This window comes from Electrophorus electricus, chromosome 21, assembly GCF_013358815.1.
Source record: "Electrophorus electricus isolate fEleEle1 chromosome 21, fEleEle1.pri, whole genome shotgun sequence".
NCBI classification, from domain to species: Eukaryota; Metazoa; Chordata; class Actinopteri; order Gymnotiformes; family Gymnotidae; genus Electrophorus; species Electrophorus electricus.
In genome coordinates this window covers 4,235,904-4,262,480 of record NC_049555.1, presented here as the reverse complement: position 1 = coordinate 4,262,480, position 26,577 = coordinate 4,235,904, and the positions used below count along the sequence as shown (strand labels likewise).

At 42.5% G+C, this 26,577-nt stretch overlaps 1 protein-coding gene across 2 annotated transcripts in view; it reads left to right on the top strand.

Annotated features, from left to right (window-relative positions):
• Positions 1 to 14,529: 14,529 nt before the first annotated feature.
• Positions 14,530 to 26,577, top strand: part of tspan7b (tetraspanin 7b) — a 29,746-nt gene continuing 17,698 nt past the window's right edge. The window contains exon 1 of one of the 2 annotated variants that reach the window (XM_027023385.2): positions 14,530 to 14,680. In XM_027023385.2, coding sequence (XP_026879186.1) covers positions 14,600 to 14,680 — 81 coding nt within the window. In that variant the 5' untranslated portion in view covers positions 14,530 to 14,599. The remainder of the gene's footprint in view (positions 14,681 to 26,577) is intronic. The other variant, XM_027023384.2, reaches the window with a different exon arrangement.

Genomic DNA, 26,577 nt, shown 5'->3' with positions numbered 1-26,577 from the left:
TAGTCAAGTCCCTTACCACCAGTGTTCTCATACTTATGACTCCATACAAAACTATAAAAGGCAAGACCACCAATATAAAAAAATTGATATGTGTTTTAGCAAGCACAGCACAGCAAGTGCCATGAGCTCATACTGCTTAAGTTGATATATGCCACTCAGTAGTTGAGGATGTAATCAAAAATGCAGCTTGGTGGAGGCGGAGGCCTCTGAGACCCCAGTATGCCCTCCAACACCCCGACACAGAAAAGCAACCAGCATGCCTGAAGTCAGCAGTCCAACACCACCCACTTCTCTTTCTCCAGTAGAGCTGAGAGAAGCCACACTCCTTAGTCTGTTATTTATTCCATGCTAGGTTCATCCGTCTCAGGCTTGAGGGTTTGACTGCGGAGGAGAAGCCAGGGTAGCACAGCCTTTCTCAGTATTAATGCAGTCATCCAGCCTGCAGAAAAAAAGGAATCAAACTCCATTTATCTACTGCTATACGTGACCAATAGCCTAAACAGCCGTATACGGGACTTTAAAATGCGTATGCTATGAGGAACAGATGACCACACCTGTTTGCACGCTTCTTCCAAGGGTATTTATCCCTAGAACCAACAAATGTCATTGAACTTTCTTTCAGTACCTTCTTTGGATTGTAAACTTGGCTTCTAGACATTTGCTTACATATGATTTTATAAAATTATTACAAAGTAATTTCAAAATAATTGTAAAGGAAAGCTGATTTGACTTTTTAGTGATTATTAAAACGTACATTGTAACTGTACACACAATTCCTCTTGTCATCCTTCTTGGGTTTTCTCTGGTATGATAAACCCTTCCTTTGATTGACCCAGTGCATAGTGTTTGATCTTGTGCCATCATGATTAGTGACTGTGCTGTCCTTCAGTCCTGCCTTTTCCAGCCGTTGGTAGGATTGTCTTGTCAGTCACCTCTGCTATCTGCTACTGGGACATTCCATGGAGGGGCTTATCCTACCATGGCATTTCCTCTGCTTCCATGGTGAACATGTCTTCTATCTGACTGGATTGATTCCTTGGATGTATTCATGGATGTTTCATTAGCTGCACTAATCAGAATTACAACAGTTTGGATAATTACCTTATTCATAGCCTTTTGCCATGTATAGGATGCCACAGCCGATGAGCTGTAATATTGCATGCCGGTTATAAAATGTAATATTGATGAATTTCCACCCACCGGTTGACTGATTCATGTTTCATTTCACAGAGCACAATCTGAACCGGTCTGTCCTGTCTCAGATCTACAGACAATGTGCAGTCCTTGTGGAACCAGAGGCCAGTAGTGCTGTCTTACAAATAAAAAACCCTGAACCAGCCAAAAAACAAGCTGACATTTTCACGGGTTATGTGGGGTAAAATAATGATCAGCAAGACCTCGCAAACCTGAACGCTTGTTCAGCAGGATGTTTAGAGCAGAGGTGAGAGAGAAGTGAAGCAGAGCAGTGGCCTCGGTTTCCTGACAGGAAATCCTGACAGGAAGCATTACTAGAACATGAATAAAATATAGGATTGTTGTGCTATATAACCATTCATATCATATTTAAATTAGATTATATTTAGTGTAGATTTTTATTTGTTATTTGTATTGTTGAAATTGTTGCAGTTTCAGGTGAAGATCCCTAAAGAAACCAAACATATAAACATAAAAAAACGCATTTCATCGCTTAGTTTCTGGAGTTTGCTAAATACAGTTGAACTGTAATTGTTTCAGAAAGGTAATGAATAGTTTGTTACCATAGTGCATTGCATGGTGATTAGGCCTGGCAGTTCAAGCAGTACTGCAAATGTAGTTGTTTTGTCTTTATAGCTGAATGAGTTATGAAATCAAAGGATTCCTATGAGGATGGAGGGAAGGAAGACTAAAGAATGAGTGGTGGAAAAAATGTGTAATTACATTACAGCAGCTTTACTGTGTATACTAATTTTGGTGTTTATAGCATATAAGGCATAGGAGTTAGAAGGCAATGAAAAATGAATTGAAGTCAATAGGATGAAAAGCGAGGGATGAAGAAGAAGGGGTGAAAAGAGTGATAGAGGTGTGAAAAGTGGACAAGTAGCTCCTCTGATCGTTCACAGCGTGTTTGGTGGGTTAATCTTGAAATTTGTCAAATGGAAGTGTGAAAAATTGTCCCATGTGCAAGTGTATGGGGACAAAGTAGTTGGATGGGGAGATGGTGAGTGTAAAACACAAGCAACTCTTTCAGGAGTAAGATGAAGGTTTCTGCAAGGTTTGGTGGTTTTAGCTTAAAAAGAGCAGACAAAATAGCAGTGAAGAATAAGAAGAAAGAAAAAAACAGCAATTATTTGGCTCTGGCCACTTAATGAAAGTAACTATTTAATCAAGACCTAGTAGTAAACTTAGCATATGTTTGTTTGTGTGTTGTTTTTTTTTCAAAATCAGCATTAGGCTCAGCAGAAGTGTCCAGCACTAAACAATGCATGCGAAACAAAGTCACAATACAAAGGTTCTTATTTTCTGGTTGTTATTTTCTCCTGAGGGTGCCCCGTACACAGAACCACTCTGAATTCTACACAGAAGCTGTCTCATTTCCTGCTGATCCTAGTGGTGATAAACCTGAGCGTTTCCAGGTGGAGATTTAATGGCTTGGCATCATCCCGAAGACACACTCCTCCGTCCTGGATTCACAGCGGTCTTGAAGTGTCAGATGATTCATTTCCTCCATGTGGTTCATATTAGAGTGCAGGTCAGCTGGGTGGCAGGCAGATGCTAAATGAACGAAGTCTGTGTGTCCGTGTGCTGCTGGGTGATTTCTCAAAGATCCTCCCACTCTGTGTTTACGTCCAATGGCATTTCAGCTTTGTGGCATCTCGAGGCTGTATGACAAACCACAGCTGAACAGGGATTGGCTAGTTACATCCGAAATCCCCCTGATAATGAGTGCATTGTGAATAAAGAGGCCCGTCTGACACAGAACTAAACATGGCAGGCTCTATACTGGGTCCTTACAGAGGAGAAGGTCCAGGTGTCCACGCTCACACATTCTCACTCTGCATCTGCTTCCAAGCTGCTTGTTTCATGGATGTTAATGTCACTGATAAAAGACTTCAGTGAAACATTACCAGTACCATCTACCATCTTGGCTGAGCTGCCCCTCTGGCAGAAAACATTGTTTTATTTTTGCTGTCGTAGCTGCATACGTATGAGTAGCCCATAACTCATAAAGTTAGACTAAATGAAAGTGTTGTATTATGCCTTTTTCCAGCAGTCTGTTGGATGTTTTCCAACAGTCCCTCAAAATGTCTGTGCACGGCCCTGGCAGACACCCATTCCTAGATGAGGCCAAAAGAGAGCTGCTTCGTGTGCATGTTCACAACCAAAGTTCCAAAACAAACCAAAAGTTGTTCATTAATAACCACAATAACGATGCTGTTTCAATGAACTGAGGAAGCTGACACGGCTAATATTTTCAGTAGCTCACTCTAGGTTCTCCAGTACACACTGTACATCCTCCAGTAGAGCAGAAAGTAGCTCACTCGCAAGTCTCCGGGTTCGGTGTAGCCCATGAAGAGTTTTCTGAGGTATGGAATTTGTCCTCAGATCTGAAGCCAGAGGGACACATCCTACCTAATACGCTGCAGTTATACAGCCTGCAAACAGGGGATGACCAAGGGCAAGGATTCAAAACTCTATAATCTTTCACAAGGTCATGCAGGCCCACAGCCTGTTCTGTTCTCCTTGAATAATGAGTAGTTGAGTAATTTAATGTTGTTAACATGTATGTCATATACCAGTTTTACAGTAAAAAAGCTAACTGTCAATCACAAAATTCTGTGTGTTGATATAACTCACTCTAATATCTCCAGTTTACATTGTGGATCTTCCAGTAGAGCAGAAATCAGCTGAGTCTCCTGTTTGCTGCAGTTCAGATTTAGATCTCTAATATATGAGGGGTTTGATCTTGAGCTGAAGCCAAAGCAGCACAGCCTTCCTCTGTGATACCACATTTCTTTTCTGCAAAGAAAATCTCAGCATCTCAACTTAAGAGAAAAGGATCTGTTTGCTCTGAGTGTATGTGGGAGGGGATGTCTGTTGGAAAATTGTCTGTTGTCTGATGTTACAGCCATTCATCATTTATACCACGGCAGGTATGCTAATGCTTACACTAGTGTCTCCAGCTTGTAGTGTGGATCCTCCAGTAGAGCAGAGAGCAGCTTCACTCCCCAGTCTCTGCTCACTCAGTTCTCTCTCATATGAAGGGTTTAACCTCAGAGTAGAAGCCAGAATGGCAGAGTCTTCCTCTGGAGGCACACAACCTAAAGAGGTACAACAATAAATCTCCTCCCACTGATCCCACAGCACAGTGAATTACAGGAAGTTCATTTCTTTCCGGCTAGCGTGACTTTACTGTTAATGACTGAAAATTGAGGACTGCACTGCCCCCTACAGGTGGATCACTCAGTTCAGTTAGTTACAACAATAAATAATTTATATTTACATAGAAAATAAAATAATGATACTATATTAATGCAACGATAAGGTCTGTTGTACAGCATAATATAATCGCCACTGTGTTGGCTGACCTTATTAGAGCTTCTGGAATCTACAGCGTGCGTCCTCCAGGAGAGCACAGAGCTGCTTCAGTCCTGAGTCCCCTGGCTTATTACCACCCAAGTCCAACCCTCTGAGGTATGCGGGGTTTCACTTCAGAGCTGAAGCCAGAGCAGCACAGACTTCCTCTGTGATGCTGCAAAATGACAGGCTGACAAAAGACCCGTTTCTCTCAAGTCACACAACAAAATACAAACAGGAAATTTACATGAATTACATAAACTACTATGAATGAAAATGAATAAATGTAAGGTAAACAATGTACCTTTAAAGCTAATTTAAAAGTGTGTGTGTATGTGTGTATGTGTGCATGTGCGTTTGCGTGCGTGTGTGTTTGTGTGTTTGTGTTTGTATTGTTGAGAAATTGCAGATCTCACCTCAGTTTACAGTACGGATTCTGCAGTCCAGCAGAGAACAGTTTTGTTATCTAAAACCAGCTCTCGAAAGCTTGAAGACTCGGAGCTGAGGGGAGTGCAGAGGCCAAAGCAGCAAAGCTCTCCTCTGTGAGGGTACACTCCCACAAACCTGGAGAGAAACAATTCATTATGAATTATTATTATTACATTTTATTTGCATGCCTTTTTTCAGAGACTCAAGAACACTTTGTAATAAGGATGAGGAAATCACCTGACAGCACACTAAACAACAGTCAAGAGCAATTGCCACATCAATTGAAAGGGGAAATCACATATATAATTTTAAATGTTACTCCCTCTGCTTTTCTGGGCGCTTTAACGACTGGACATATTCCCTGAGGTGAAACTCCTTTAGCTCCTCTGCTGATTTTAGAAGCACAAAAACCAGAGCAGACCACTAGACAGTTGAGAAGCTGACCTCTGTGAGCCTCTTATCTCCCTCAAGTCCTTCCAGGTACGTCTGATCTGAACTTCCTGCATTAAAGAACCATTACTGAGTTCCCTTAGACAGTGGAACAGACTGATGTCTTTGGTTAGGGGTTCTGCTTGATCTTCACTTTAAGGTACTCCACTGTTGCTTGGCTCCTGTGAGAAACACTAATTTTCTGTCTGAGTAATCTTTGTAACAGAACCTGGCTGGACTCATGTGAGAGACCCAGAAGGAAGTGGAGGAGTCCAGGGGTCCATTTTTACCCCAACAGGATTTGTCCACTGCTGTCAATTACTGACTTATTATCTTTGATTGCTCTGTAAAACCACAACTGCTTAGTGGTTTTCTGTTTGTGTCCTAACATTTTTGTTTCCTTGGACACAAAGGAGAAAAAGATATATAAAACAGCAAGAAACCACTGACTGACCACCGACATGCCAAAAAGGGTACACTTTCTTCCAGTGCAAGTCCTGTTTGACGATTTGGCTGTACACACCTGAGAACTCGGACACTTCCCTGTCCTCCGTTGCGCACTTACTCAGATCATGCTCACAGATGACTCGGTTGTCTTCCTCCAGCTGCTGAAAGCCATCTTATCTAGTGCCAGAATATGAGCTCTTGTATTATAAGGGTACGTTTTAAATTTTTCATAATTCAAGATTAGGATGTGTAGGCTGAGAGTCTTGGGGATCTCTCTACTCTCTGTTTCGGCTACCATTCTCTCTAGAAAAGAAGCTCAAATCCAACAGGAGACTGGAATGTGCCAAATGATAGAGAGGCTTCTTGATGACTTAATGAGTGTGACAATCCTTTTGGCCAAGTTCTGGTAACTGTTTTTCTGAAGTTCTCTTAATTTTGAGAATCACTGAAGCCTCGTAACCCTGTTACCTGGTCAACACACTCAAAAGGAATCTGATTGGCTTCTGCTGTTGAAGAGACTATTCAGAAAAAAGCAAAGGGGAACACATTCCCCTTTGATGTGGTTTGTCAACAACACACCCACAGAGGCTGTCCCGGTTACATCATATAAAGTCTTACTGTTTTTAAAATGTAAAGGAAGTTTACACTCATCTCTACCATCAAAGGTAAACATGCCTGTGTAGCCAACAGTATCTATAAACTCTGTTTTTTCTGTGAACAAAAAAATTAAGAAGATCCATCAAACCGAGCTTTTGGTCCTTCATTAAATTCATCTCTCTTAATGGAAGCGGAAAACCAAGCAGACGTCCTGATCTGCTTCTTCTACAGCCCAATCCAGACTGTTTTTCCAGTACCAACTACCTCTTAGTCCATACTTGTTTTGTCCCATTAAGGGCTCAAAGATGTCATTGCTTGTGACTAGCAAGTCCTGTGCTGCTGTCTCAATCTGCCTCAATCTGTCTCACCTTGAGTTCATGATTGACCTTTCTGCTCCCTCCCTCTGTGATGTGCAGCCTCCCTGTGTAGTTTGCATTCAATTCTGAGCCTCCATGTTTTGAGAGTCCTCCATATTATGTGAAGTGCCTTTCTCCTTTTGGTTTGAAGCTTTTTAGGACTCTCCAGTGCTATTTCTAATAATCGCAAACAAAACGTAGCATTTTAATATCCAGCTGTGTTTGTGCTATCGTACTAGAACAAAACCTAGGGATTTCTTTCTTAGAGGCTATTACACTTCTTATTGTAGGCAATTTAACGAAACATTCACCAACTTATTAAACTCATCTTTGCACAACAAGTGTTACAATGTTACCAAAAACAGAAACTCTCTTCTCTTCTCATTGCTCTAAAACTCAGTTTAAGTTACTCCCTCTGCTTTTTTTTCAAATGGTTTGTTTTCTGCTCATCACAAATTTAATCCTTATTACAGATCTCTAATAGATACTGAATTGTATATTCAATTAAATATACATTTTATTTTTAATAGTTTTGGGGGGATTTTTTTTAGTCTTATAGTCGTGGCTAAAAGTTTTGAGACTAGCACAAATTTTGGTTTTCACAAAGTTTGCTGCTTCAGTTATTATGGTGACAATTTGCATTAACTCTAGATTGTGAAGAGTGATCAGATGAGTTGTAATTAATTGCAAAGTCATTCTTTGCCATGAAAATGAACTTGACAAAAATTACTACATTCCAGCCACTGCATTTCAGCCCTGCCACGAAATGGCCTGCTAACATAATTTCAGTGATCTTCTCGTTAGCTCAGGAGAAGGTTTTAATGAGGACAAGGCAGCTGATATCACTTTGCCATGCTGATTAGAAGAGCAGAGTGGTTGCTTTAAAAGTGTTATGGTGCTTGAAGTTTTCTTCTGTTAACCATGGTTACCTCCAAAGAAACATGCACAGTCATCACTGCATTGCATCAAAAGGGCTTCACGGGCAAAGATGTTGCTGCTTGTAAGATACCACCTAAATCAAGAACTTCAAGGCGAAGGCGAAGGCTTTTGGAGGATGGCTTGGTGTTAAGAAGGGCAGCAAAGAAGCCACTTCTCTCCAAGAAAACATCAAGGACAGACTGACGTTCTGCAGGAAGTATAGGGACTGGGCTGCAGAGGACTGCAGTTAAGTTATTTTCTCCGATGAAGCCCCCTTCAGACTGTTTGGGACACCCGGACAAATGATTGTCTGGAGAAGAAAAGGTGATCGCTACCGTGAGTCCTGTGTCATGCCAACAGTGAGGCATCCTGAAACAATTCATTGAACATTGAAAATTTTGGGTCCCTGGCCATTAAACACCTGTGGTCAATTCTCAAAAAGAGGGTGGACAAACAAAAACTCAAACTGTGGTCAGCTCCAAGCACTGATTAGGCACGAATGGGTTGCCATCAGTTGAAATTGCCCAGAAGCCGATATCCAGCACGCCATAAATAATTTATGAAATGCTTATAATTGTACTTCACTATACCATATAAACATCTGACAAAAGGATCTAAAAAATACTGAGGCAGGAAACTTTGTGAAAACCAAAATTTGTGTCAGTCTCAACATTTGGCTATGACTGTACATAACTCAGTGATCTGGAATAAGGCAATGTATGATGCTGTCAGTAAGCTCTATACAAACAACCCATTTCTCATTTCCTTTTATGTATGTGAATGTTTTACAGCCAAAAAGGAATCAGTCTGTGTAACACTGATGGAATATGGCTGGCTGCTAAAGTGGACACAAACATTACAGTGCTGAGGAGTTAAACTTCTTATCAACCTCCAACATGCATCCAAACGCTCTCCAACAGTAATCACACTCTATAATCTAAAAGGTGTCACTCCTAACACCTCAGATCAACGGATTTCTGCCTACAAGAAGACAAAACCTTTTGGGAGCTTTTACTGTCTGCCAGCACAAATGGAATCACTCAAAAATCAAACTTAAAACCTAGATTCCCTCGGGGTCCTAGATCCCTGCCCGTATGCGAGACACTTTTTATAGAGCAAGTGGATGTACTGGTGACATTCTCTAACATCTTATTACTGTAAGAAATGATAGAAGTCTCTTGATATGATGAATGTAACTGCCTCCAGTTTACAGGGAAGCTCCTCCAGGGGGACACAGAGAAACGTGACTGATTCTCCTCGTTCGTTAACCTTAAGTCAGAGCACCAACTGCTTTCTCTGTAATATAATAATCAAAAAGCCTGCAGAGAAATCCCGCTGTGAGAAACAAACATGCTCATTTCACAGTGTCATTTTAGTTAGCCCATGTGTTTGTTAAACTGTAATACTGTAAATGACATTTTAATTAAGCAGTATCACACGAGAGTGTGCTGTTATGATAAATATCAGCATGACCATGATTCCATCGTAGAGAATTACAACAACACATTAAGATTTTCTTATACACTAGCTTACTACTTTGTGTATGTCTGTTACTGCAGACCAGAAATGTTGTATCATGTACATTTATCTGTCTTCATTTATTGTGCAGCCAGTGAAACAAGTTTGCTTGACAATTTGTTGTTTGTCGACAGTCCTTCAAATGAAAAATAAAGTTTGTTACAGTCTAAGATAGATTATAATAGCACCAGGAATTTTAACTGAACACGTGCCTCTCTGCTTCAAATATGTGTTCAATTAACTGTTAGTTAAATTCACTATTGTGCTCTATCAGCACTTATGGAATGTCTCCTTTCTAATCAAATTACTTGATTGGAATTATTTGTTCTATATTATTGTTATAATTCATCATCATATTCTCAGCTTCCTCTGACACTTGTGCAAATAGCTGGCATAAAATGCTATGTCAATTATGGCCTTAACTCTGACAGTTTTAGAAAACTGGCTCAGGATGAAATAATTCCACTTTAGTGTTCTTCTCCCAGTAAGGTACACCGACTTTTTCATCTAGAAATTAAGAAATATTCAGTGTCTTGTGCGTGTACACACACACACATACACACAAACAAACAAACAAACAAAGGAATGCAATATTTTATTATAAATGCAATCATTACAAATGCCCAAGCATTCAAGCATTTCCTGACTTTCAGATCAAGTAAGGAGCCATTATTTATCAATCGACTGATCAATCGACTGATCAACACCCTGTCTCTAGTGAGATCAGCAGTGGTATTTTTTGAAACCAAGAGAAAAGACCAATTAGGCTTTAGTTTATTATTAGTTATGATCCAGTCCGATTAGCCAGTAGATGTATTCTTTTATGAATTGCGAATGCAAATGAGGACAAAAAATGGTAGAATGATCATACTATCAATCACGTAAATGACACCAGCATCTATGAATGAGGACACGTGTTACCGCAGCACTGTCTGCTGTTAACGTCATGGTAAATCTGGCAGTAGGTTTTATGTATTTGGCCCACTGTGTTTATTTTACATTAGGTTGATTGATGATATTTTTAATTATTTTACATTCAGCTTAGATATGCTGATGCAGTATTTTAGTTTCACTATTTGTTCATTTGAAAAAATGTGTATATGTGTGACAGAACTAGAGAAAGAGTCAGAAAAACAGGGATATTTGGCAACAAAAGATAAAAATTAATAAAGAGATGGAATGGAAGAAAAACAGAGTTTTACAAGAGCAGATATACTGAACCCCTCTTATCATGGTTCAGGGGACGGTCTGGCCAAAAAAGCAGGCCTTTTTGTATGTGAAACTGGCATACTAGCCTGAATTCATGGTTTATGTCTATCTACACTAAAAACTGTAAAAATGTGTTTTCTCCTACATACAGATTCTATTGGCATATACAAAAGCGCTCTAAAAATAAAGCTCTGCTAGTCTTTTCTCTTTTTATACGCTGTGCTTTACAAGCAGACCAGAGTTAGTGAGCAAGAGCGGTAGCTCAGTGGTTAAGGTACTTGATTTGCATTTGGAAGGTTGCTGGTTCCAGCCCTGCCAGTGTTGGGCCCCTGAGCAAGATTCTTAACCCTCAAGTTGTACTCAGTCATAATTGTAAGTTGCTTTGGATAAAAGTGTCTGGTAAATGTAAACAAGTTTGATGTCTAAAACTCCAAAAGAGTTAAGGCTAGAAGATTCACAGGCAAACAAAGCTTTGTTTGTTTTTTTATGGTTTGTATTAGTTGCCTTCCTTTGGATTTTTGGAACAATAAGATTTTAGCCATTGTTCTAGAAGAAATGTTAACTGAAGTTATTTAGTCATCTGGTGTGTTTTAGCCACTGCTCTAGAAGAATGTTAAGTTAGTTAGTCATCTGGTGTGTTTTACCCACTGCTCTAAAAGGAATTAGCTGATGCAGAGAGCGAAGAGATCCCCAAGTCCCTCACTCAAATGTTCCCACAAATATTCATTCCTGATCTTTCTGACCAAACACATGAGCCACCATTAAAAAGCTGAAATGGCTAGAGAGTGTAGTATTCTGGTCCTGGGTAAGATGGCGTTTCAGAGACAGTGTGGCATGGATGTGAGAGAGGTGGGAGTGTATTCAGGAGTGGGCACGCAAATCATATGGGAGGAGTTTGGAATATATATCCAGCAACATCTGTGTTCTAGAGAAGCATACAACTAACCCCCCAGAGACTGAGGGTGATACACCCTCACAATGTAAAAAACAGACACCTGGACCTCTAGACCTTTTCATCCGGTTCCTTCTGCGCCTCTCAATGGAGCCCAGTCAGTTTTTTAGGTTCCTTGTTCACAGCAAAGATCAAAGATCAAGTATATCAACAACATGACGAGGAAGAACCCTTCACCTGAGGCCTCCATCAATCAGCTGTCTGAATGAACCAATTCTCTTGTTCAAATAAGTCCAAAAGTATCTAAATAAAAGAGGTTGCAAACTGGAGCACTCACGCTGTAAACTAGAGACACTAAAATAATTCATTTTCCACATCATATAATATAGACAGTGATTCTATGGATTATGTTGCTTGGTTTGGATTTGGGTGTTTGAGATGACATTGTATTAGCTGTTTCTCTCAATGGTTGAATGATTTTATTATTTTTCTCTTCCTAACTATACATATCACATATCAAACTACATATGTAATAATAGAAATCTGTATTGATTTGTTTTGCAGGCTGAGCAACGGTAATCTCACCGTTATACGTTTTTTCTTAAGCCACTCAAGACTGAGAGAGTTGGACTGGAGTAATATCATCTGCTTGATCCGGGAATAAAAATTCTAAAACAGATTCTAAACCAGACATACTTAAGTAATTCATATTTTGCATTGTACCAGTGCATGTGTAAGGTTTGTTTTTGCATAGACATAAAACAAAAAGTCATTTCTCTCAGGCTGCAGTCTTGCAGCTCTGGCCTTCGTTATCAGCTCAGGCTCCTGTAGACTGACAAAGATGCTGACTTAAGGGGTTTTGGTGTAACACTCCCAGCTGTAGCAGCCATTTTGTAAATTAAATACACCATGAGAGGTTAACTCCATACCTTGTTAAATTCCTTTGTAAGTCATATGACTAAATGCACAGTTATGTATATATTTGTTACCTTTCATGTCCTCGAATACAGTTTGCATTATTTCCTCTGTTTATGCATTTCTGTTCATACAGTACTTCTGACATTACTATTTCTGGCAAAAGTTAAGTGCTCGGATGCCATGTAACAATTTTCTGCCACAGAAGAGATGAGTCAATCTCTATCCTCATCGAGCACACACACACACACACACACACACACACACACACACACACACACACACACACACACACTGTCTTCGACACAGAGTTGAAAGAAGTGAGAAAAAGGAAAATCAACAGATTTCAGAATCAGAAACAGAAATAAACAATGAGTTCCTTCGCAAACATTTGGAGCAGCTGTTGCAACAGACAGAATCCGAAGCATGCAGCAGACACGAAACCTTGCAGCATAATGTTATTATATTTTGCAGCCTCTAGAGGGCGCAATAAGAACAGATATTTCTAACAGATTTCTAACAGATAAAGCGGAGGCTATTTAATTTAATTATTTTTTTTCCAGTTTTGTATATTTTACAGGCCTTTATTAGTTATCGGTCAAAGAAACAGCTTCTTTTGTTATGTTGAAACTTGTGCAATGCAGCACAACATGGATTATGCTTCTAATTAAATAAGATTAAAACACATTTATTGTAATAGCGCTCTTTGAATCCATTGAAATTTTATGACTTTCATCTTCTATGACGTGTTAAAGTAATGAAAACTAATTATTTGCACAAAGTGAAATGAACAAGAAAAAGACCAAGAAAAAACTAAAGCCTTTGTTAACCACTGCACTTAAGTAGAGTGAGCTACACTTATGTCTAAAGCAACTGGTTATTGCCTTTCCAACTGTTTACGGAATGCAAGTGTATAGCATTTTAAAGTTGTTAATAATGGACATTAACCATATGTACCAATCTAATGCTGGGCTGCATGAACTTTGACATTAATACCTAAAACCTGCATCCAGAACTGTTCCGATTAGGTGTCTGTATTGTATTCTAAAATACATTCAAGTCATTTGGATTTTGTGTCGACTTTAACCTTGCTTTTAAAAGCGTACCTGTATACAGCGCAACAAGACAAATACCTCTATTGGCATTGTAGTGTTTCCCTTAATATTTCGTCAAACACCCGGTGGACTTAAACTATAAACATACAGCGCTCAGTTTCAGAAAGACATGACTGACATCACTGTATCAGTGCGGTTTTTCCGTCTCTACTTGGTCAAAGTGCCTCAGTTTTGTGCGGCTTTGCGCTCATATGCCCGGGGCTTTTGTCCGAGGTGAGGAGCAAGGCCGAGTCCCGCAGGGCGCTGGTGCTGTTCATTTACGCACTGGCCCTGGGCATATTCGCTAAGGCTGGTGAAGCGTTAGCTTCTTTATTACAGGCCCCCGCGCATGTCGTGAGCAGCGCTCTTACTCAGCTGTGGTCGCGATAGATTGTAAATTTGTGGCGTCAAATATAGCACACAAGCGCGCTAATTTTGGCGCAGAACTGTGAATTTATTTTGCACCGCGCTGTGACATCATTGGGTTAAGTCAGAGAGAGCCAAGGAGATGAAGCGAAAGAGAAACACGGTTTAAGTTAGTCCGTCCCTTACAACGCTATCATCTTAAAGTGACTGAAATAGTATATGCCTTTTTTTGTTTAGTTTACCTTATGTTTTTAAAACGTCATTAATATTTAAGATGATGTTTCTCAATTAGAGAGAGAGAGAGAGAGAGAGAGAGAAAGATAAAAATACACTTTGGTTTCACAAATATATATTTTTTTATTATATTGCGATATTTTTGTTTCTGTTCAACTGCCTAAAGACGGGTCCATAGTTTTTGTCTGTGAGCTTTGCGGCTTTTTAGCAGTTTCTGACACCTGCTTCTTTAAGAACGAGACCTTCTTTAATAGAAAGTCACCTAGATACAATATGTTTACCACCAGCTATCGACCTAGTCTGGCTTCCTTATGGCACATATCACACTGGGTTGAGAAAATAAAACGAAAAAGAATTATTAAACATTATGTCCGCCTTCTCGTTGGATAAATTAGCTCACTTCCGTCAATGTACCTGCACTCGCCCTTGGCGCAGCAGCCGCCGTCATCGTCACGTGATTCTCAGGAGGGCGGCGTCACGGGGAAAGGCGGGCCTTAGCACTGCATCGCGCTCTCTGATTGGCTGTCACAGCTGGAGCGACAGCGCCGGGAGATGCCGCGTTAGTGCTGGCGCACGGAGCCCAGTGGAGAATCGCAGCCACGCAACTCCAACCAAAACCCTGCGCTTCGCTTTACCGTAGTATGGCATCAAGGAGAATGGAGACCAAACCCGTAATAACCTGTCTCAAGACCCTGCTGATTGTCTATTCCTTCGTGTTTTGGGTGAGTACAAAGTTGATTTAACAGACAACGCAAAGATAAATGTTTTTGAAACGGGGCGATGTGATTTTTGGCCAGATTTTTATCGGATTAGAATAAATAACCGTTATGTTTCAAGATTGCGCCGCTGGAAAACAAGTGCATGTCCCTAATGGCAGAGACGGACGTGCTCGTACTAGCAGAACCTTCACTGGACATCGGAAACGCTTTCTCGTTAAAAAAAAAAAACCTAAGAAGAAACAATCGAAAGCTCTTGTACGTTTCAGTTGTTGTTTTCTTCCACACAAAAAAGCCTTTTCCGCCGATTTGTATTTTACCCCATTGTCGCCATCTCTCATGACAAACGGTCTGCATAACTGGTACGTTAAAGTCGTACAGACGGATGGTCGACACGTTACTGCAATGACCTTCGCGTTCTGAGCAAGCGTGTCACCCCACAGCATCCTCGCGTCTGCCCGGGAGGCAGTAGAGTACTCTGCGCAGGTAGCCTAATTCAGAGAACAGTGGCTGGTACTGACAACCGCAAACTCTTCACGGCCCCGCCCCTGATTCGCTTTGGTATCTGGGCAAAAGTAACGGGAACAGAAAACTCATTCGAAGGTGGCAGCCACATTTTTATCTGAACTGGTTGATTTACGGGGGTGGGGGTACGTTCATCTAAAGACAAAAAAAAAACCCACTTAATGTACGCCAGACACGTTGAAGATTTCAAAGAAATACATTGCTCATCATTCTAATGCTCGTATTTCACTTTATCCTTGGAAGGATAATATTTGGAGGGGGAATGTTACCATGAAACGATCAATCAATTAGACTTTGACCCTGAGGGCGTAAATGACACACTACGGGCAGTTAGGGGGCAATGATCACATATGTGTTATGTTACATGACATAAGAACTCACCAGGAGTGGAAAATGTGTCGGGCCAGGTGCCATGGTGGGAGACACCAAGTCAATATGGTGACAAGTCACATGCTTCTACACACACAGTTGTTTGTGACACTTGTAGGCACATCACACACACCATTTCTAAATCTGTGGCTACTATTTATGCATTTAAGCAACACACCTAAGTTTATATAAATTTATATTAATTTAATTTGGGTTTTCAAAATAAATGTACAGCAGACAAATTGGATTTCCATTAAGAGAATGCACTTTATTCAGTGTAATGTTTTTCAAAAGTTAAAGATCTTAACAAAATTCTTAATGAAATCTAATTATATTTACAGCTGTGAGAAACTTGCAAATCCTTTGAAATGATCTGAATTTCTGCAAAAACTCCTAAAAAGTGATCTGATTTTCATAATAGCAAATATTGGCAGAATTAATGCAAGCATTTATACACCAAATGAGTTTCAGTATCCTTACAACACACAGCATCACTGCACATTTACCAATTTCTTTTCCACTGTAGCGTTCACACTATAAGATCCACTATGGTCAAGTAAATGGCATAAGATCAAGCATTGTCATCAGAAACGCAGTTCTTTCCCCAGGACTTGTTATGTCCAGCCCCAAGTAGCATGTGTCTACATTGGCGTGGCAACAGAAGGGTGTGCGTCATTAGCCACTTGAACATTCACATCAAAGCCGATGACAGCAACTTTACTAAAAATAAAGATGGGAGGCGCACTTTCCTGTCCAGGATCTGAGACTAAAAAATCTTCGCCGCCAAGATTGTTAATCAGTGGTGCTGAGACCTCATTGGCTGTTTGGATGGTTCCATGTAGAAAGATGCATTGCTTCACAGCTGGATCCAATTCACTACTAATGGCTTAAAATAACAATTTGATATTCTTAGTCTCTCTAGATGAGAAATTTCCTTGAAATCCTTAATCTCATCTGGGGATTGGAAATCCTGGCGGAAAGCCTTTGGCTTGTTCTTAGCTGTATTTAATGAACAACAAATGCAGAATTACACACTGACTTATCTGGAGTAAAGCAAATGGTTTATGCAGTCCAGGTTATTGATGAAAAAACAGTTGAACATCTAGGATAATGTTCAAAAAGAATAGAATAATCAGAGTCAGGCGAAAATAACTGGCATTTGGGCATAACCTGCTATATTACAAAACAGACAACTTTGGTTGACCAGACTTTCCCCGTAGCACTCTCTTCAAGTACAGTATGGTGTGATCTAAAGCTGTTTCACAGTGTCACAGATGCTCATTACACTGGAAAGGGTCATAAACAGATTTTTGAAATCTTGCTGAAGATTTCAGCAATCCGAGCAGGCTTCTGACAGAATTAGCAGACTCTGCAGGCTTGAGTAACAGGAATGCCATAAGGTACCTCACTTTGAGTGCTTTATTCTAACTGTGGACTGTAAGTGTTGTGGGTGCTAGTTACATTGACTGGCAGAGGAATGTTTGCTGTGTGGGCTGTGCAAAAGACGCGATGACAATGCTTTATCTATCTATCTATCTATCTATCTATCTATCTATCTATCTATCTATCTATCTATCTATCTATCTATCTATCTATCTATCTATCTATCTATCTATCTATCTATCTATCTATCTATCTATCTATCTTGACTTAGTGTGCATAGAGCTCAGTTACATTCTCCATAGAGAACTGGCACTGATATCTTGATTCTCAGTAAGACCAGATGTCCCCTACCTTTCACACCACAGGGTTCTCTCTACCGCACAATGAGCGACGCTCAGGAACTGAGTCTGCCATACGGCGAGAATGCCATCTCCGTTAGGCTGTTCTTTCAGTTTTTCATTGCCAAACTACTAAATCAGCTGGCGCTTATATTAACTAATGACTAAACGTAGTCATCACGAAACAGTAACAACTAGGTTGCTTTTTTTTGCAGTCACTAATGATGCCAGTGTTGTAATTACCAAGTAAAATCAGTTGATCCTTCCTCTACACCTGTACTATTTTTTCTTTCTGTATTAGTTCAGTGCTGGGTGTCCATCTCTGGTCCCTGGAGAGCTTCTGCTCTGCCACAGCCCAACATTAATTTATCCCACCTAATCACCTTAGCCATGACACCTAATCATGTTAACCAAAGCCTTCGGTCGCATATGAATATCACAGCCCGGTGTCTTGGAACTGGACTGCCCAGGTGGAGGTATAGCCTAGTCTGTTTAAAGTCAGCATCTCACTCCTTACCCAGTTCTCTCTCTCTATCTTTCATTCATTCATTCCCCTCTCTCTGTCTCTAATCCTGACCAGATTCTGTGTCTCCTCTCTCTGGTGCCAGCCCCATGTTCCCCTGTGTGGTGTAGTGATATGTCCCTGCTCCTGCAACAAACCTGGGCCTTGATGCCTTTCAATAATGCACAAGTGATTTGCTTATGGCTAGGGGCACAAATCTCACACAACAGTTAGATTCAGGGCAATGATTCAACATTTCGCAAAGTCGATGGATGGATGGATGGATGGATGGATGGATGGATGGATGGATGGATGGATGGATGGATGGATGGATGGATGGATGGATGGATGGATGGATGGATGGATGGATGGATGGATGGATGGATGGATGCAACTGATGAAGATGGGTTGCATGGCTGGATGTGTATTTAATCAGGCATTAAATGTCAGTACTCCCCCTGCATGTGTGTATGCAATGGTGTTTACCCAGTGGATAGCGTTCAGAGAGAGGGCCACTATCTGCTAATGACTCAGAGCAAATTAACCCCTGCAGTACAGCAAGGTTTGTTTAAGCCTGGCCGTACGCCACATGGAACGTCTCGTTTACCAGCCTGAAAGTAATAGCAAATAGGCTCTCTTGACAAATGTCTCCTGGCCATATTTCTGCACAGGAAATAAATAATTCGAATGCACTCAGCTTTGTAATGGCTTAAACATGAACTTCCTGTCAGGGGTTGTGTATGGCTGGGTTTATGCCATTAGACGTGCCTAAATGGAGCTCTTTCCCTCCCTCCCTCTTGTACAGCCCCTCCCTGATTCTCTCTCTCTCTCTTGCACGCTCACGCTCCGTCTCGTCTTCGTTCTCCCTTTTCCATCCCACTCTTTCTCTCTTGCCCTGCGTCTCCTCCGCCGCTCCCTCAGCGGGGCGTAAATAAGCGGGCCGTGGTCAGAGAGGGAGAGGGCAGGCCGGCTCACATAATGCTGTCCAGTGTCTGTCGCTCCACTCATCCCACCACCACCACCACCTCACGACGTCCCGGCACCTGCTGGGGTGGGGGGCGGGGGGGTTACCATGAGCGGCAACGCGAACGCAATTATCATAATACAAAGCGCCAAGAAAGCTTGGTGCAGGGAGCGAGGGAGAGGAGGAGAGAGAGATTGGAGGGATGAAGGGGGAAGGGGCGATGGAAAAACGGGAGAGAGTGAAGGAGACACAGAGAGAGGAGTGTGGAGGATGAGACTAACAGACTGGGTGGGAGAGAAGAGAAAGGCTCAGCACTGCTCTGTCGCCATACCTCTCCTGTTCCCGCCCCGGGGCCTGTGAGAAAGCCACACAACTGAGCGTGTGTATCTGTGGGGCACATGCGATTCCGCTACCCTCACAGAGCACGCTCTCTCACTTTGAATGTCCCACAGTAGACAATGGGTGAATTGAGAGAGAGAGAGAGAGAGAGAGAGAGAGAGAGAGAGAGAGAGAGAGAGAGAGAGAGAGAGAGAGAGAGAGAGAGAGAGAGAGAGAGAGCAAGCTCAGCCCATACATCTAGGAATGTGGACTAGAGAGAGAAGTATTCTGATATGGATCCATTACTCCGCATGCTCATTTAGTTCAGTCCAGGAACGAAAACTACACATATACTTAAATAACCCGAAACTAACAGGTCATATTGTACCCATCTGTACTGATCCAGCTGGTAAAGAGAAGTGTCTGGATGATCCGCATAATCCAGATTAACAGGGTCATGCTAGCTGCCATCTGTTAATGCACGCTAGAGATATTTATTTCCCATAAACCCCCCAAAAAACAAACGAAGGACAAAAGCAACGAGTTGCTAAGTGATTTTGGAAATGGTTTATTTGTTTTTGTTTCTATTTCACACATTTTTATTCAGTTTTTAGGACCAAACCTCCTTTTTTTTTTAAGTGCAAAAAACCCCACATTTGATTGCAGGCATACAGGTGACCAGGCGAATACACAGATATGGAACCTAAAATTAAATGAATAAAAACACGTTGTATTACACCATGGGAGCTCTTCATGGGAGAGTGTGTAGCCATTAGGTTAGTATAGACAGCTGCCTATATGTTAGCCTCAGCTACGCGGGCAGAATGTCTCTAAGTTAATGTTAGAACATCGGCTCGAATTTCAGATCTAACCATGTTATTGAAACCGTGGATGAAAGCAGTGGCCCTTGGCAGGCCACCCTCGTTTGAACCCGGAATTCCACAAGGGGTAGACCATCCCCGCGTCCGACGCGTTGCTCAAGAAGAGACTTGGCAAACTTCATCGTCGGTATGGGACTCCCCTAAAGTATGGCACCACATGATCTGTTTGGGTTTATAATCACACTTCCCAAATTAGGGTTTGCATGGGACTCGTAAGATTTACATGAGATCTAGTGACAATGTTATGATGGTTTTTTTTTTTCTAGGTCTGGTTGTCAGCAGTACAAGTGTTTCTCTTTCTCCTCCTCTGTCTGACCACCTGGCATGCGGTAGACTCCAGCGTGGTTTTGCCTTGCAAAACACGGCCTGTGAAACAGAAACAGAGACATGAAGCGAGCGTGACGTGACAGGTTTCGGCTTTGCTCCCTGTTCTTGGCTGAGGGCATGTCGTCCTGCTTGTGCGCTGGGGTGACTCATCTACTCGTCTACCTTTACACAGAGGAAGACTTAAGAACCACCCTGGTACCACAGGTGTGGGAAAACCAAGTGTGGTGCATGGCGTTCCGTAGGAGCATTAGGAAAGCGATGGTGCCACAGGCCTGTTCCCAAGCCAGCGCGGTTTTCCTCAGTGCCGTGACAAGAAACACTCCAGGCAGGCGGATTGTTCATTAGACGCAGATGATCAAAGCCCCGCACGCACTGGTGGAGCAATTATGAAGGCCATGAGAGGAGTGAGGCAGTGGTTTTTAATATATCTGTGTGTGTGTGTGTGTGTGTGTGTGTGTGTGTGTGTGTGTGTGTGTGGTGGCATTTTGTAGCTTCTCGTTATTCCCGTTTTCTCTGCATTCTCGTGCATTTGTGGGCTGCAGTCATCAAATAAAAACAGAAACCGGAGAAGACAGAAATAGTTCTGTACAGACATATGCCACATGCATTTACGTTTGTTGATGCAGTACAAATAATCGAAGATATTAACTTTTGAGAAGAAATGTAAAACTGTACAACTGTACAGTTTTTTTTTCAACTGTAAACTGTTTTGGAGACTCATGCTATATAAGGATTTATATGAAGCACTCCTGGGTTTTGTATTGTTTAGAAAGTAATTACTATTTTTAAAAGCTGTTGTTATGCACATGCTATTTTTTGTTTCTAAATAAAATAGGTATTTTCATGTTCTAAACCTGAGGAGCTCAGCAGAATCAATGGTTTTTTTTTAAACATAAAAATATCAAAATTGGAGTCCATCCTTGACCTCAGAACTAAAAAAATCACATTAAACCTAAATATGTGTGTTTTGTTATATTTGGGCAGTGGTAGCTCAGGTGGCGTCACTTTTACAAAGCAGTTGTTGTGGTGGTGCTACTGTTGCTGGTGGCAGGGCACCTGTGAGCCTGTTGTTCCGTCCGGTAACGCGGTTCTGCCCTGCAGAGTTCTCTCAGGAACCCGAGACAGAACGTCTCCTCAGCTTGCTGCCTTCCACTTTCAGCCTTTTGGACCTTCAGTATTGTGTCTATGTGTTAGTTCAGAACCCTATAATCCTGTCACAGGAGAATGAGTGATCTTTGCTGCTGGACAGTTATACAGATGGTTCGCCCAACACTCTGGATTTATTCAGACTTATATTATCCACATCTGTCTCAAAATCTCCAACTAATGTAAGTTACTATTCACACCTGACTACCAAAAAGGCAGGTACTTCTTAGTATTATAGATCCTGTGAAATATAGTAAGCGCATAACCTGCCAAAACTGAATATTTCCAAATCATTTACCATTACTCATGTCAAACTAAGCATTACTTTAGGTGAAGCTTCAAAACAAATGGCAGATGGTACCAAGCAGGTTAAATGTACTTTCTAAAATGCTTTCTTCCCTCGATGTGTCTCTGAACTGCTCATTTTTAAGATTTAGCAGCGGAAGGTCTTTTTCTGGCTTCTTAGATGTTAATGTGTCATATTGGGGTTTTTTTGTTTTTTTGTGTGTGTGTGTGTGTGTGTGTGTTTGTGTGTGTTTGTGTGTGTGTGTGTGTATTTGTGTGAGTAGGTGTGTGTGTGTGTGTGTGTGTGTAAGGTGAGTTCGTATGGTTGGCTGAAAGCTTTGTTGAGCGAATGTATATCTGGAAGTGTTGAGTCACTAGGGTCAGTTATGTGAGGTGTGGACTGATGATAGCGGGGCTTTAGGCAGTGAACTTGTCTGGTTCATCGCCTCATGCTCTGTTGCCAAACCTCTCTAAAAATCACCCACCCAGCACTACAGGCTTCTGGCCTGACCTGTGGCCGGGACCCAGTCTGTGAAAACCAGCTGAAATCATGTGGAACAGCTGTTGAGGTCCACAAGAAAAACAAAGAAATGAATGAAAAACACAGTTTTTGTAAACTGCTGTAAATTTAGCATTTTACATTTAGGTTTTAAAGCAGCCACATATGTTTAAAAAATGACTAATGGCTAACCTTGTGTTTGTATGGTAGAAGACGGAAAGACATTTACACTGTAGTTCGTGCTATAACCTATATATATATATCATATATAACATGCTTGACCACATTTCAAAATGGCTGCCATGGACACAGTGGAAAATACTGTGTCTTATTAGCATATTCCCATTTTACCTCTTGGGAGTGAAAAGGTCAGAGAAGACCAGAGACAGTGTCCCCGTACTCCATGAGTCCCGTCACATCTCCGGCGCTAACACTGTCCTCGGCCCACGCCTCGAGCAGCTTACGCGGGGACGATAATTAAAACCAGGTTATTATTAGCTGTGAGATGGCGGCGAAGCGCTAAATGTTTGCGTTCACCTTGTGTCGGTGGACAACAGCTTTGAGCATAAATGAAATGCGTCGAGAGTAGTACACAGCGTTAGGGTTCCGATGGCCTGTGTTATTTTTTTTTCACAGCTCATACATCAACACTCATGACAGTGGCTCTACAACGAGTAAAAACAATAACAACAACAAAACTATTTAGCTATCGTGATATGATTCATGAGTAAATGCGAACGTGTTGCAGATGCCGGTGCGTTCGGTTTTTCTACCGGTTTGGGTTTTTTTTGTTCATTTGTTTGTTTGTTTTTTACAGAGAAGCAGGTGCGGTTTTTAAAGTGTATTTTAAGTGTAACAGTGGCCATCTGCCTTAACCTCCTGTTTTGTAGTAAATTTAGTTGTGTAGTAAACAGTAATGTTTTGTAGACACCCTCCGACAAGTTTTTTCTTCGTCAAATAATATCCATGATGGTAGCCGTTGTAGCTTTCTTTCATTGTAACAGAGCCAGTCCATCAAAGAGACATGGCTCGTTGGGGCATCTTGGGCTGTTCAGTACAGAATCAGCCTTTTTCCAGCTCATTCCATCTTCAAGCATCGTTCGGTAATGTGCAAAGGAGAGCCGGAGTCTCATTTCTGTTTTCGAGAGGATGAGAGTAAAATTATTCAATATTGGGAGTGATAAGGATGCAGAATTCAATAAAGCAGGGACAGGCAGTTCCAGTATTGGGTGGTTATGCTTATAGTGTTGGATAATAATAGCACTGCACAATTAATGTTCCCACAAACCAGCACCAAATGAACTGAGTCAGGTGTTTGCGAGAAGGGGGAAAAGGAACTTTAGCGTGCTATACAGTGACCCTGTGGAAGCACCCACGGTTGCCGTCGTGAGCTGCCGTCTGTGGGTCTGGAGCTTATCACTGCAAGCTGCTGCCTGGAGCGTTGACTAATGGAACACTAAAAGTAATGGAGGAGCCTTCCAACACCGTTATCACCGACATTATGGTTCTTAGCCCAGTTAAGCAGTGTTTTACTGTGGGAAAAGTCCTGGATGGATGGGTCGCCTGTCATTTCTTCGTCTTTGGCTGATTGGCACCATAGTAGAGCCAGAGCCTTCTTTCCTTTATGTGCCCTTATGCAGTATCCCAGATGACAGTGTCATTATTGTGTGGGCTACATCTGTTTCTCTTAACACGTCTTTGCTGAGAAAAAAAAGAGTCACCCCCCCCCCACCAAAAAGGAGTTCTTACATCTTTTGTGTCTGTTATTTTCCCACAGCTCTTGCGTCAACACTCATGATAGCAGCTCTCTGTTTATCTCTCTGTTCATCTATCTGCCTGTCTGTCTGTCTGTCTGTCTGTCTGTCTGTCTGTCTGTGGTCGTCATGGCAGCCAGCCTGTCTAGTCGAAGCAGATGTAATTTCTCCCTGCTTTTATTTCTGGATCAGACCAGATACCTTGAGGTGACTTTGCGGTTCGTGTTGCCTCGCGCGTCTTATTTGCGAGGTACAGGTCCTATTTCCCAGCCAGTTGGCTTGCTGTGCAGTGAGACAGGCCGTTTCCACCGCGATCAGGATCGACAGTTCCCCTCCAGTGTCTTAGCTCGGAGAACAGGACCAGCCGTGGAAAACAAGACACTGGTTCTCATATACCACACATCCTTTTACCGCCATCATCTCTCTCTCTCTCTCTCGATCTCTCTTTCTCTCTCTCTCCTTCCCATATTCCATACTCTCTTTCTGTGGCACCACTCACAGTCGGAGCGCATCATCCTCTCCCACCATTCCCTCCACCCAGACTCGGGATGTCTTTATCATGCCTGCTGGATGTGTGGCTGCCTGCTGCCTGAGGAAGACTGTCGCACACAGCCATTATGCACGAGGCAGGCGAGCTGCTCGCAGGCGGGTGAAGTGCATCGCTCGGGGCTCAGTGGAGATGTTAAAAGCTTTAACATGCGACGCGACAGTCGGGCGGGCCGAGAGCCGAGGATTGGGGCTCAGTCACTCACCCGAATGTGCGATCCTTGCCACCAGAGACGAAATCTACGTTAAATTCCCACCGCGAGGGCGGACGAACTTCGCCGGTGGTAGTCACGGCAGATGGGTGCTCCTCTGCATCCTGCGCGGGGCCCGGACGACAGCCGTGCTGTGCGGGCTGGACGCGTCTAGACGATCGTCTTACACTATCTGAGTTCCTCTGCTGGAAGGTCACAGCAAGCAAAGCCCGTAAAAAAAAGCCCCCCAAAATACAGAAATATGGAGCATGATGTGTATAAATAGAGTGAGAGAAAGAAGGGAGTGCATGCTAAAGGCAGGAGTAGTCCCGGAGATTATCTCCAGGTTGGCTGGGCTCACTGGGCTTATGTGATTTGTTATACCTCCCTGTCAGCAACCCCAGATCAAACCAGCGTTCACGGAGTCTTGCAGTTATAGTGGTTTTATAAAAAAAATGATTAGAAATGCTCTGAGTGGCTCTTGGTACGTGCAGAAGATGAAAATGTTTGGACAGACCTGTTCTACTGACTCACGGTGAAATCTGCCAGCTCTGTCCTCGCCGCCAAACCATGAGTCAGCACGATCTGCCCAACAGCACGTTGAAGCGCACGAGGATTGGTTATATGAGTGTATGATTATTGGTCAGCATGCCCGTTCACTTCTGTAAAAGCAGAGAGGATGGTTTAGTTGAACGTTTGTTTCTGCTGAAATCGTATTGGGGTCTGGAGCAGGAGCCTGGGAAAGGAAGTGGTGTTTGATCAGCACACAAAGCCTCTGTCGAATGCTGCTAGATTTGGGCCTCTGGCTGTGTGTGTGTGTGTTTATGGTCTGGGCCCCCTAGAGGCTGAACACTGCTCTGTGCATTTGTTGAGTGTGTGTGTGTTCACATTAGCTTGGTCATAGAAGTGCGAAGGCAGCATGGCACATGGCACATGCCACATGATGGGGCGCTGAGGTCTACAACGTAAAGAGAGAAACGGCTCATGAAAGCAGAGGAAGTGGGCTGCTTTGTTGTGGTTTCATGTGTGTATGTGTGGTGGTATATGTCTGTATGTGTGTACCTGTGGTGGTATATGTCTGTATGTGTGTACGTGTGGTGGTTTGCGCTTTCTTGTAAGTGTGATATCGGTTCCTATGTGTCTGGGGTCGTGGGGGTGGGTGTCCCCTATGAACAAGACCCTAAAACATCAATTTGGGCAGGCAGTCTGTCACCAGGTAGTCATAAACCTCAGGAGGGTTGATCCAGCAGTCGCAGAGAGAGATGTGGACCGGCAGTGTCATAATGACTCACTATGACTTGACAAGTCTGAAGACGCAAGCCAGAGAATCGAGAATCATCTCCAACTCTAGAATTCGGCACCCACCCAGATTGTTGTTGGTCTGTTTATCAGAACACATACCACAAACCGTCACGATTCGAGCTACCCAATAACGTGGGAAGATTTAGAACACGTTCAGACACGCCTGCACACTGTCATGCCCGCCGCTGGATCGAGGTTACACCAGAGGTTCGGTGGATTACTGTTGCCATGGATACTGGCTTTTTCCGTGGTCGGGCCGTGCATTCGCCGTGGATCAGAGGGCTGCGAGACGCAGCACTGATGGTTTAAGGGGAACAGACGCAGCTGGTGGGTTTGTTCGAGCTCCGCTCTTTCATCAGCGGTTTTGCTCCCGCCTGTTGGAAACCGCCCCTCCCCCCCATCCTGCCGCGCACAGTGCTCTGGTAATGCCGCTCACGTTCAAAGCTTCCGGGGACCGTGCCAGGTTCTCCCTCTTTGGGCTTAAACAAAGACACGGCCAGGATTTAGTGGCCTAATAAATACAGTGTGAGTGAAGTTTAATCGCTGAGAGGATCTGAAGGAGACATGGATGAG